The following is a 12,819-nucleotide window of genomic DNA, read 5'->3' on the forward strand; positions in this document are numbered from 1 at the left end:
AGTTCACCACATTAATTAACAAGCAAGTCATGTTTCAACACCACTTCTGCAAAAAGCTTTTGGAGCTGATAGTGGATGCTTACAAATCTAATGGTAATTAAGCCCCTGAACTAGACCTGGCTAGTGCAGACTCATTCAGGATGGTTCAGTACAAGTTTAAAGAGTTTAAAGAGAGAGTTTAAAGTTGCTAAGTGGTGAGAATAGAACCTCACAAACCAGCAAACCTTAATAAGACCAGGCTAGGACTGGTACACAGATGGACTGCTTGTTAAAATGATTATTATCATTATTATCATATTCCAAACACACAAGTTATAAGGACCCATCTGCAGAATGTAGAATAGTTAATCAAAGACAAACACGGGCACGGGATGCTCAGTACTGTACCTGGTTCTTTTCTTAAAACTTGTTGCAATATTAAGAAATTGTGCAGACAGGTGTATAGTGTAACATGCAAATGAGAAGTAGTCTATAAGAAGTACTGCCAGGCCAGACTAGGAGCTCCAATCACAGGCAAGCTGGTAGTCATGTGACTAGCAGTAGAACGGTTTAGAAATATAATGAAAAATATATTACTCTGTGCACCTTGGACTGTTGCAATCCTGCTGCAAATGCCAGATATGGACACATATATGGACACATATATTTATACATACATGAATACATACATCCAACTGGGCACGCATGGTAGGGGCTGAAGCGTGAGCAGATAGACATGATTGAGCAGGTATTATGTTCCACCACAGCACACACTGCTCTGTAACGGGTGGACTGGTATGGGGGAGCTGTGGGCCTACCCATGGCACGTTGTCCTGTCTGTAGGACCTCCAGTTCCTGCCGGAGTCACTGTACTGCAGATGGTAGCTGCTCACCCAGTCCAAACTACCCCATCTGCCCTGGGTGGAAATGGCTGTCACCTCCAGCCGATCCTTCAGGTCGAGCTGCAGCCAGGGTTGACGGTCCTCTCGGTCTGGAGACCACCCGCCGGCACCTGCGAAGGAAAGAAGGGGTGGAGGAAGAAAAAGAGAGAAAGACAAGGAATGAGCGAATAAAAAAGGGAAGAAAAAATCATCTCAGCAGCTCGTGACGGGAAAGGCTACGTCATCCCCGCAGGACTGTGTTCATACCTCTGGCATTACACTGGCATTACAATACAGTGTTAAAAACCCAGTGATCTCTGGTGTGGCAGAACCAACAGGTCCATGTTGCCATGGTTATGTTGTGCTCTTCTTCACCCCACAGCCCTGCCTCTCACGTCTACTCTTGGAACGGTAATGTGACAAACAAGCTGGAATAATGTCCCCATCCCCGCAAATACACAGAAGCCTGCAGCCCTCATTCCCAAAAAAACCCACACACACTTTGTCTCCTCTCTGTGCGAGGACTTGGATTAAATCCGAGCTAATATGAATCGGCACACCCTCCACAGGCGAGAAGGAGCACGTTTCTGCAGCAAATTTGCTCCTTTCCTTGGAAGTGACGCATTAGGCTGCTAACAGGTGCCACAGGTGAAAAAGAGCCGAAGGTGGAGACATGTTAGAGAGACAGTAAAGGATGGGGCTCAGCTCTGTGTCAGGGAACCACGGACACTGCTGTAAGGCGCTCTGCTGATTTGTGGTCCCGTACTGTTCAGTCGATCAGACATAGTCAGCTGAGAATTGTTTGACATGAGGACCAGAGCACAGGTCAGGCCTCACACACACACACACACATATGTATATATGTATATATGCACCTGGTTGTTGCTGTTTATTTTATCTTGTAGGACTTATCTTACTTTGTGAGAAACTACAACCACCTGACACTGGTTGTGTAGGCCCAGAGAGCAGGGACATTGGGTATGTGGTGGGCATTGGGTATGTGGTGGGCATTGGGTATGTGGTGGGCATTGGGTATGTGGTCATGCCCCCTGGGTGTCTGGCAGGCAGCGACTGTGAGCAAACAGCCAGCATGTGTCTTGTGCAGATGAGTGTGTGTGTGTGTGTGTGTGTGTGTGTGTGTGTGTGTGGGGGGGGGGTCTGTGTATACCTGCGGGGAGATGGGAGGGCACCTCATGCAGCATAGCTAAATTGATAGCAAAGCTACAGGGGGTCTGGCTGATTGTATAGTAGACTCCATTCCAGAAAGTTACACCCCCCTGTTTATGGTAATTACAGCGAGGTGATACTCTGAGAATACTTATTTCGGAAGCAACTTTGTATGTGCACACCAGCTCTGAGGTCAAACCGTGCCTCGCACGACGAGAATGTCCAGTAACTCTGCTCATTAAGAGAGCTTTGGTGTATGCTAGTATTTATGCTGTTTCGAAACTTAAAGGTCTAATTGGCTGGAGACCTTTCTGGAGTGTTTTTACAAATGATGAAAATGCACTGGTTGTAAGCTTGCATTAATCACACCACTTAAGCAGACCAAGAAAAAATAAAAATGTCGATAGAGTTTACTAAGCAGTGTTAACACTATAGGGCCATTATGTTAGTTGAGGAGAACCGCTTTCTTCAAGCTGGGTGTCATTTGTCCAACATATGTATTAATTGACATTCTGGTTGGATACTCAGTAGGTTAGAGAATACTTGTTCTGCTTGTATAGAGAATTGTTCTGCTTGTATGTGTCATTTTAATTTACTTGGGCCTGCTGGTCAAATATCCAACAGCGTTATTAGCACTCCAAAATTCCCATGGAAGGGTTAGATATTCGTGTAATGAGTCACAGGGATAAGGACAACCATCTGTATATTCAGGAAAGAGGGAAGTGGATCTACTTTTGTCTGTGGTATGACCCCTGAGGTGAATATGAGGGAAGAAATAAACCAGCAAATAAACCAGTCCTAGGCAGAAACCCAGTATATTCATAGCAAATAAACCAGTAAATAAACCAGTCCTAGGCAGAAACCCAGTATATTCATAGCAAATAAACCAGTAAATAAACCAGTCCTAGGCAGAAACCCAGTATATTCATAGCAAATAAACCAGTAAATAAACCAGTCCTAGGCAGAAACCCAGTATATTCATAGCAAATAAACCAGCAAATAAACCAGTCCTAGGCAGAAACCCAGTATATTCATAGCAAATAAACCAGTAAATAAACCAATCCTAGGCAGAAACCCAGTATATTCATAGCAAATAAACCAGCAAATAAACCAGTCCTAGGCAGAAACCCAGTATATTCATAGCAAATAAACCAGTAAATAAACCAGTCCTAGGCAGAAACCCAGTATATTCATAGCAAATAAACCAGTAAATAAACCAATCCTAGGCAGAAACCCAGTATATTCATAGCAAATAAACCAGTAAATAAACCAGTCCTAGGCAGAAACCCAGTATATTCATAGCAAATAAACCACTAAATAAACCAATCCTAGGCAGAAACCCAGTATATTCATAGCAAATAAACCAGTAAATAAACCAGTCCTAGGCAGAAACCCAGTATATTCATAGCAAATAAACCAGTAAATAAACCAGTCCTAGGCAGAAACCCAGTATATTCATAGCAAATAAACCAGTAAATAAACCAATCCTAGGCAGAAACCCAGTATATTCATAGCAAATAAACCAGTAAATAAACCAATCCTAGGCAGAAACCCAGTATATTCATAGCAAATAAACCAGTAAATAAACCAGTCCTAGGCAGAAACCCAGTATATTCATAGCAAATAAACCAGTAAATAAACCAATCCTAGGCAGAAACCCAGTATGTTCATAGCAAATAAACCAGTAAATAAACCAGTCCTAGGCAGAAACCCAGTATATTCATAGCAAATAAACCAGTAAATAAACCAGTCCTAGGCAGAAACCCAGTATATTCATAGCAAATAAACCAGTAAATAAACCAGTCCTAGGCAGAAACCCAGTATATTCATAGCAAATAAACCAGTAAATAAACCAGTCCTAGGCAGAAACCCAGTATATTCATAGCAAATAAACCAGTAAATAAACCAGTCCTAGACAGAAACTCAATACATTACTCGGCAATGCCTGAATGCAGAAGTGTGTTAAAAACTGTTTCTCCACGCTACTTTTTCGGCGATATAGGAAGTTGTGTTCACCTAAGTGACCCATGCACAGAGCGCCAAAAGTATCAGCACCACCCACTTGGCCCAGCACTCGGGCCACCTCACTGATGGAGGTCACCAGACAGAGACATTTAATCTCAAATTACAGGACATTCAACTGATACCTTTTGCAGGCAGGCAACATTTGCGGGGTAAAGTGCACTATTCTCAGTACTTAAACAGCTCTACATCCAGGCACTGCTGACAAGGGTAGTTTTCTCCCTTGTTTCGGTCGCTGATCAGCATGTACTGGGGCAGTAACACTAAGCGACCACTACCACACAGACAGCAATAACTCAGCTGACTGCTGAAAAAACACGATGGGAATTAGACATGTGTACCGTCTTTGCTGTTGAGTTTTGCAAAGTGTGGTGAGTGACTCTCAGAGGATCTTGAAGAACTCTGAAAGGAGCCTGAGAGAAGAGGTGAAACCAGTGGCTCTTCACAGTAATCTAGAGAAAAAGAGAGAAAGTGGACAAACATTACTACATGTCAAAGTGGACAAACACTACTACATGTCAATGTGGACAAACATTACTACATGTCAAAGTGGACAAACACTACTACATGTCAATGTGGACAAACACTACTACATGTCAATGTAGACAAACATTACTACATGTCAATGTGGACAAACACTACTACATGTCAAAGTGGACAAACATTACTACATGTCAAAGTAGACAAACACTACTACATGTCAAAGTGGACAAACATTACTACATGTCAAAGTGGACAAACACTACTACATGTCAATGTGGACAAACATTACTACATGTCAAAGTGGACAAACATTACTACATGTCAAAGTGGACAAACACTACTACATGTCAATGTGGACAAACATTACTACATGTCAATGTGGACAAATATTACTACATGTCAAAGTGGACAAATATTACTACATGTCAAAGTGGACAAACATTACTACATGTCAATGTGGACAAATATTACTACATGTCAATGTGGACAAACACTACATGTCAAAGTAGACAAACATTACTACATATCAAAGTAGACAAACATTACTACATGTCAAAGTGGACAAATATTACTACATGTCAAAGTGGACAAATATTACTACATGTCAATGTGGACAAACATTACTACATGTCAATGTGGACAAACATTACTACATGTCAAAGGGGACAAACATTTTTACATGCTGGAGACAAAATGTAATTTGGAGATGTTTAATATCTTCCCTTCCAAGTAAATAGTTTTTATCAAAGAGTTGTTGAACTTGACCTTGTTTCTAAGAATTTTCTTGCAGACGGTTCTCTGAAATAAATGCCACAATTTCACTTTTTCATTTGATTTCTTTTTAAAAGCAAATGCTTAAAGACATTGTGGCAGATGGCAGATGGTTTACGGTAAAAGCACACAGGTCAACAGGAGGGCGAACGCGGCCTTTACGGCTCAAACAGCCCACGGCTGGAATCTCCACAGGCAGGTCCGTGGTGCTTAGAATCCCACTTTGCATTATTTTACTCCTGTGTTGGGTATTTGGCATTACTCTTGTGTTGGGTATTTGGCATTACTCCTGTGTTGGGTATTGGCATTAGAGCATTCTGTGTTTTGTAACTGTGAACTGTAAGCGTGCTATGGCAGCAACCTGAGGTGTATGTAAAATTATTCTGGTTGAAATGATGGTGTATGTTTTCATTAATTTCAATGTTTCTGTACTGCTTTATGAAACTGTGTCCAGAAGGAAATGAAATGTGTGGATTTTTTAGTTACCATCCTGGTAAACAAACTGGGTTCATATTTTTCAAACTGCGTAGTACCAAAGCTTGTTTAGCTACATCAAGTTCTATTTTACATTTAAGTTATAGGACGGACCAGTTACTAACTGTGCCAGTATGATATACGTTGTGTATTTTTTATTTATTTCAGGTCATTGTAGAGATTATTATTTATCTTGCATTTACATTAGAAATGAACAATTTAACAGGTAAATGATAATATAAATTATTATTTTGCTCTGTGTGTGGCACTTCACTGGTTTGGAGTCCCATATGTTGTCCATCATGCAAAAGACTTCTAACTCTGCTTTGGCCTCTGGAAGAGCTCTCCTTACGGTAGGAGCCAGAACAGAAGGCAGGGCAGGTGTGTTGTACTCATAGCTGAAGTCGCGTGGCATATCCTTTAATGCTTTTTTTTTTGGCTTTTGTGTCCTGCTTTTCACATTCACTTTTTGTCTCCTTTCCAAACTTTTTTTATTCATTAAAATGATTTTAAATCTACTGTGTTTAATAAATAAACAATCGTGTTAAGATGTGTCTGGATTTTAACAAATGATTGTGGTCACAAACATAAGCTTTGTGAGTTCAGCGACGGATAAACGTTAAGGGTTTTTCTGTATCCGAGGGTCACATTGTCATCCTTCCTAAAGAGCTAGCCAGAGCATTGACTGCCATGTCCTCAAACTGGAGTTTTTAGCAATCGCAGTGAACAGTCCATATTTCTGCAGAAGCCAGGCGAACTATGAAAGGTCAAGGTCTTAAAGTCAAACTCCTGATGGACGATGGAAACATTTCCCTATACTATGTCTTTTTTGCATACCATTACCCTTTAACAAATTCCCTGTGCCGTGGTATCGTGATCATGGCAGTAGTGCTGACCTTTATGAAGACAATCAATGCTTTTGCAGAAGAAAAGCCTTTAAGATAAGGCAAAGGAAAAAAAAACCACAGAGGGGAGAAGCAACAGGTGAACGAGTTCCGGGTCGGCTGCGTCCCACGACCAGAGCCATCCTCGTCCATGCCCGTGTTCACAGCAGTAGCTACAAACACAGAACCTATTTACCTGTTTTATACATATTTCCTTGTGTTTTTTCCCTCAGTTTGGACACAGCACTCTCAACCATTTCACTGTGAGTTATACTGTGCATGACTATATATGTGACAAATAAACCAAACTTGAAACTTGAAACAATAATGACTTATTAACATCGCTTCTTTTTACATCCTACAGCATGTAACTGTTTTATTGTATTGTGTGTTGATAAATACTACATTGCTAACGAGTCTAAACTTTTCAATCATGACTGTAACTTCCACTTTTATCATGTTGCGTTAGTAGTTAATTTGTAGTAGCTACATAGTTAACTAACCTAAGCTACATTTCTCTGAATAATGGTTTTAATGTAGCTGCAGCTACACTTTTGTTGAATAGGTCTGTTTGTGGGGTAGATTATTAATCATGAGCAGTAACAAGACATCTGTGAGCACTGTAAACATCTCAACTCTACCAGGTGTCTGTAAACATCTCAACTCTACCAGGTGTCTGTAAGCATCTCAACTCTACCACATATCTCTCTTTAAAGACAAACAAGATGGATTCTGCAGTAAAGAGAAACAAATATTGAAATACACATCAAACACATCAAGGAGATGAAGTTCCAAGGTAGGAAATATTACAGCTATACAGTACTGAACAAGGAGCTAATGAGACCAGAAGGTCCATCACTCATCATAAAGTATTCTTGACATGCACATACAGCTGATGTAATTTTAAACTGTATGACAGTACCACTAGCTCACATACAGTCGCAGTCTACAGTTTGTACTTCTGTGGTGTTACTGGGATTTCTGCACTGTTTTACAAAAATGATGGCATGGAAACGATTTAGTTAGTGGTACCACTGATCAATCCTGTAGATGGTTTCCTCTTGTAGTTCATTGGTCTCACACAACACTTGGGAGGAAGTGTTGCACTGCATGCACTGTTCCTCCATACAATGCCGTTCTACTTAAATGGTCATTTATTAATTCAGTAATTCGGTTAACACTTTTAATCCCATATTTGGGCGATCATCTTATTACATCCACCAACTTCAAAGCTTTAGAAAACAGTTTAAACTATTTCGGCAGGAAGACACAGGTCCTGTGGAAAACCATCAAGCAACCAAAGTGTCCTCTATACTGCAAGATGTGCTTTGAGTGATGTGGTTTGTTTGAGGCTGTACCAAAGCCTAGGATCAATGAAGCACTCTAAAATATTCCACACCTGTGTGGAATTTGTGATTGGACATTTTTGTTAAAGGGCATTTGTTGATTTGTTGATTTGTTAAAAGAATATTCCAACATTTTTCAATCTAGTCTTTATCTACTGCATCTGTAACAAATGGTGGCTAGCCAGATACATTTAAGTACATTACCCTGTACTTAAAAAGGAAGGAAAAATTCAAGGTCAAAATGCACTTATTTTGAAAGCCCAAGAGTAGTTAATTATGAATTCTATATGTTTCAAGATGATACAGACATGACAGAATGTCTTACCAAAGCTGCTGTTATGTAGTTTTACTGGAGGAACAGAGTGAAAAGAAATTCAGATTACCTAACCTTTCCCGAGGGTATCATTGCTATCCGTCCTGGCAAACCTGCGCTTACTTTCACCTGACATTAGGCTAGCAGTAATGCATTAGCAAAAGGTATTCTACAAATAGATGTTTCAGACAGGCGCATATAGACGGGCGTTCAATAACTGGCCTTAGCCTTGCATTTGAAGAAGAGTTAGCTGGTTTACAGGGAAAACTGTCCATGGTAATCAACCTTAATGTCTCCTTAAATGTAGAGGAAAAGGCAGGCAGAAGGTAATGGAATGAATCCAAATTTTTGTATGGAAAATAATGCCGTGGCTGTGAATAAATGTGTGCTGCTGGAGTGCTGTTGCTCATGTTTACAGAGAGTGATAAACAGTCGTGCCAAATTTGAAAGAGTGACTAGATATTTTGGTCGGAGAGAAAATGTCCCGTAGTTGTGATAATTGAATTAATGGTGCCTCGTTTTCACTTAGGAAGGTCAGCTAGGCTTTCACAGTGTGCACATAACCATTAACTCCAACAGTATCAGGCCATGGGCCTCCTGTGACACAGCAAGGTGGCGTTTTAGAGCACGGCCTATTGCTGTCTGCTCTTCCCAGATGTCCCACACACACGGTTTCATGTGCGGGCTGAGTGAAGGTGTTATCTTTCTATGTGCATTATCCTTCTGCAGTGTTTCAATTTAGCGTTCAGCGATGAAGTGTCCTGATGAACCTGCTTTATGCAGATCATACACATTAGACCCGGGTCTCAAATATATGCACATAATGTGAGAAAAACAATGGTCCGAACAGCAGGTTAGGGACCCATTAGCCGAACCCAGGGAGCGTCTGCTGGTCTCGCCTGTTTCACTGGTGTAAGCACTTTGCAGTGTTTTCTATGGGCCAGGGTAAAGTGTGTCCTTATTTAGACAGGCTTTTCCAGTGCTTGCCTGACAATCATTCAACACTGATGTGCCTCATCTCACTTCCTCCTCCCCCTCTCTCCCTCTCTCTCTCCCTCTCTCTCTCTCTCTCTCTCTCTCTCTCTCTCCCTCTCTCTCCCCTGTCTTTCCCTCTCTCTCCCTCCCCTCTTTCTCTCCCTCTCTTCCTCCCACCCTCTCTCTCTCCCTCCCTCTCTTTCTCTCCCTCTCTCTCTCTCTCTCTCTCTCTCTCTCTCTCTCTCTCCCTCTCTCTCCCCTGTCTTTCCCTCTCTCTCCTTCCCCTCTTTCTCTCCCTCTCTTCCTCCCACCCTCTCTCTCTCCCTCCCCTCTTTCTCTCTCTCTCTCTCCAACCCTCTCTCTCTCCCTCCCTCTCTCTCTGTCACCCACACATATGTGCTCACATACACTCAGTCTGTTACTCTCCTACGCACACACCCTTCCTGTTTGCCCCTAACGAAAAAGGTTGCAGAAATGTGCGGAGATTCCCTCTCATTACTGGGGCAGAACGTGAGCCAGCAGAGCTTTCTGTTCAGGCTAAGCAACTGCTCTCCCTGAACGACACAGCGGGGTCTTCCTCAGGCCTTCGTCTGGTACATGTCTCAAAACTCACTCTGTCTCTTTGTTCAAAAGCGAAAGCAAGACGTGCGCAAACGTTCAAACCGCAAGACAAACTTGAAAGAGCAAAAACAGCAATAACTTTACATGCCTCTAAGTGGCAGCATGTATGGCACTTGAAACCTTCTTTATTACAGCTGGATCTTTATCACGTCTTCTGTTTTTTGCTTAGTTTATTAGCTGATCATTTTGTATAGGACTGAATTAATAATAACCCTTATTGTTGCAGTCACCCGATAAGTGTTATGAGCTCTAGGAAATTTTCTTGCAGGAGATTTCAGTGAACAAAACTAATTTCCTAGTGGACTGTCTGGTGTTCATAGATGCTACAGATCATATAAAACCAAGCTAAATGTAATTATTGGAAGCAAAGGATTGAAACAAATTTGTGCTGAATCCCGCAAACGCTGAACAAACTGCCGTACGTCTACAGTAGCATACGTCCAACAAACAGTAGGAATCATTGTTTAGAACTTATCTGGTTGGTTTCAAATTAACTTCAAATTCAAATAAGACTAAATCACAAGCAACATGGAATGGACATCTGCTAGACTGCAGAGCAGTACAGAGCGTCATTCACTTTGTTAGGTAAAGCATAGGAAGATTCTAGAATAGAGTAGAATCCAGAACAGACAGCAGTTCTAGAATAGACAGTAGATTCTAGAACAGAGAGTAGATTCTAGAACATTCTTTTATGATGCATGGCATGGCAACCTCTGGGAATCTGGACGTTAGCATGGTGGGCAGCCTACAGAACTCACCATCCTCATCCTCCTGCCTTTGCTGGAGTCTTTTTTAAGCATCTGTAATTGAAAGTTTCTCTTTGAAAATTTTCTTTAAAGACATTTTCAGTCCATATGGTCAATTTATACCATATTTCACTGCTCAACACTTCATTCTAAAAGAAGCCACTAATAGACCTTTTCACATTTTATTGCAAACCACAAATTTACATTTCAACAAATTATCCTCCCACAACCATGCATGCTACACATCCCCCCACACACAGACTCTCTCTCTCTCTCTCTCTCTCTCTCTCTCTCTCTCTCACACACACACACACACACACACACACACACACACACACACACACACACACACTCTCCCTCTCTCTCTCACTGTCACTCTCTCTCTCTCTCTCACACACACACACACACACATGCACTTTCTCACATTAAATTACTGCAAAAACTCAGTGAATGACACAGTGTTCAACCAGTTGAGAGCACGCCCACTGACGAGGGCATAATTATATTTTTCTAACGCCAAGCAATCCACAGAATGTAGAGTGCTGGCAGCATTTGAAGTGCCCTGTTGATGGATATTAAGTGACATCGGGCTTTTCTAAAGCTGAATCACAGAGCCGGTTCTGGACGGGGCCCCTCAGGAGCGGTTCTGCCAAAGGGCCCTCGGGCCCGCCCTGCCTTTCACAGTCATTATCCAAAAGGTCAGGCATTATCGCCCTGCACCTTCACACCGGCTCCGGCCCCTCGGAGAAGGGCAGCAATCACGCACAGGCGTGAGGACGCAGATGAGTGGGAGGGATGGTGAAGAGAAAGGGCTGAAAATGAAGAGAGGACGAAAAAGACAGAAAAGGCAGAAAGCGAAAAGACTGGGAGAAGACACACGCCACAAATGTGCTAAATATCGAGAGAAAAAGACCCATCGTATGGGAAGCGTGCAGTCCCAGCATCTAATTAAAATACATCACGACGGCTGTTTTAACCAGACAGCTATGAGCCGTTTCCAGCTCCAGGCACCGTTCGCTCATACGAGGTGCTGCCACGGTTAGTCTGATTAGTGACAGGGATTAACGGGGCTTCCTGGGCACTGGGCAGAGCTCCCACTAGTCACCCCATAGATCAGCACTGGCACTGTGTAAACAGGGGCTTTTCTGTAATAGGATAACCAAGATTGAGTAAAGCCTATTAGAGATTAAGCTGGTCAATTCAGTGTTAGTAGTTGCAAAAGTGATTCATGAAGACTCGCGGATGAAAGGGCATTGTAGGTAATTTTAGGCCTCCTCATTCGATCACGTTTGATCGCATTGACGTTCTGTTTTGGATGCATTACTACGAATAGTAAATAATAGTGAGGGAGGCTGAATTGGGAGCCTTTTGGGGGAATCAAATGTCCATCTATCGTCTTCCGTAAGGAGACAGAAAAGCAGTTGGGAATTCCAATACTGGGCTGTTTTGGTATTTTTAATTCGTAATCATATCCGAGCCTTTTAAGTATATCCTTCTGAGGGTCTGAGGGATGGTTGCTTTAACGTCAACAGGATTGTGAATGACTCCAGGCATTCCTGCACTGCCCCTCTGTAATTGTCAGACTCTCCTGGAATGTTTGGCATCAAACACAGTGTTGAGAGGGAGAAAGCCCCCTTTCATTTTCTTTCATTTTCTTTCTTTCTTTCCTCTCATTTTTAAGTGCGTTGGACTGACAGCCCTTTTGTTTGTTTGCATTCATCTGCTATCCTACTGCAGGTTTCATTTTCCCTCATTAAAACTTGGGAGGATTTTTGTTTGTCCTTCGCTTGCTTTAATCTGTCTAAACCGCCGCCTGCTGGCTTTGATCTTCATCTGGGGGGCAGGCAGAGTCTCATCAGTGCCTGCCCCTCTGTGTTCCCCTGTACCCATCCACCTGCCCCTCCGTGTTCCCCTGTACCCCCCCACCTGCCCCTCCGTGTTCTCCTGTACCCCCCCACCTGCCCCTCCGTGTTCCCCTTTACCCGCCCACCTGCCCCTCCGTGTTCTCCTGTACCCCCCCACCTGCCCCTCCGTGTTCCCCTGTACCCCCCCACCTGCCCCTTTGTATTCCCCTTTACCCGCCCACCTGCCCCTCCGTGTTCCCCTGTACCCACCCACCTGCCCCTCCGTGTTCCCCTGTACCCACCCACCTGCCCT

At 42.6% G+C, this 12,819-nt stretch overlaps 1 protein-coding gene across 1 annotated transcript in view; it reads right to left on the reverse strand.

Annotated features, from left to right (window-relative positions):
• cntnap5l (contactin associated protein family member 5 like) overlaps positions 1–12,819 on the reverse strand; it is a 66,635-nt gene that overhangs the window by 43,138 nt on the left and 10,678 nt on the right. Inside the window, exons 2-3 of the mRNA XM_035523078.2 lie at positions 4,391–4,501; positions 798–991 (exon numbers count right to left, since the gene is read on the reverse strand). Of these exons, the coding sequence (XP_035378971.1) occupies positions 798–991; positions 4,391–4,501 (305 nt within the window). The remainder of the gene's footprint in view (positions 1–797; positions 992–4,390; positions 4,502–12,819) is intronic.

Source organism: Electrophorus electricus, chromosome 26 (genome assembly GCF_041902795.1).
Source record: "Electrophorus electricus isolate QZ-2024a chromosome 26, ASM4190279v1, whole genome shotgun sequence".
NCBI classification, from domain to species: Eukaryota; Metazoa; Chordata; class Actinopteri; order Gymnotiformes; family Gymnotidae; genus Electrophorus; species Electrophorus electricus.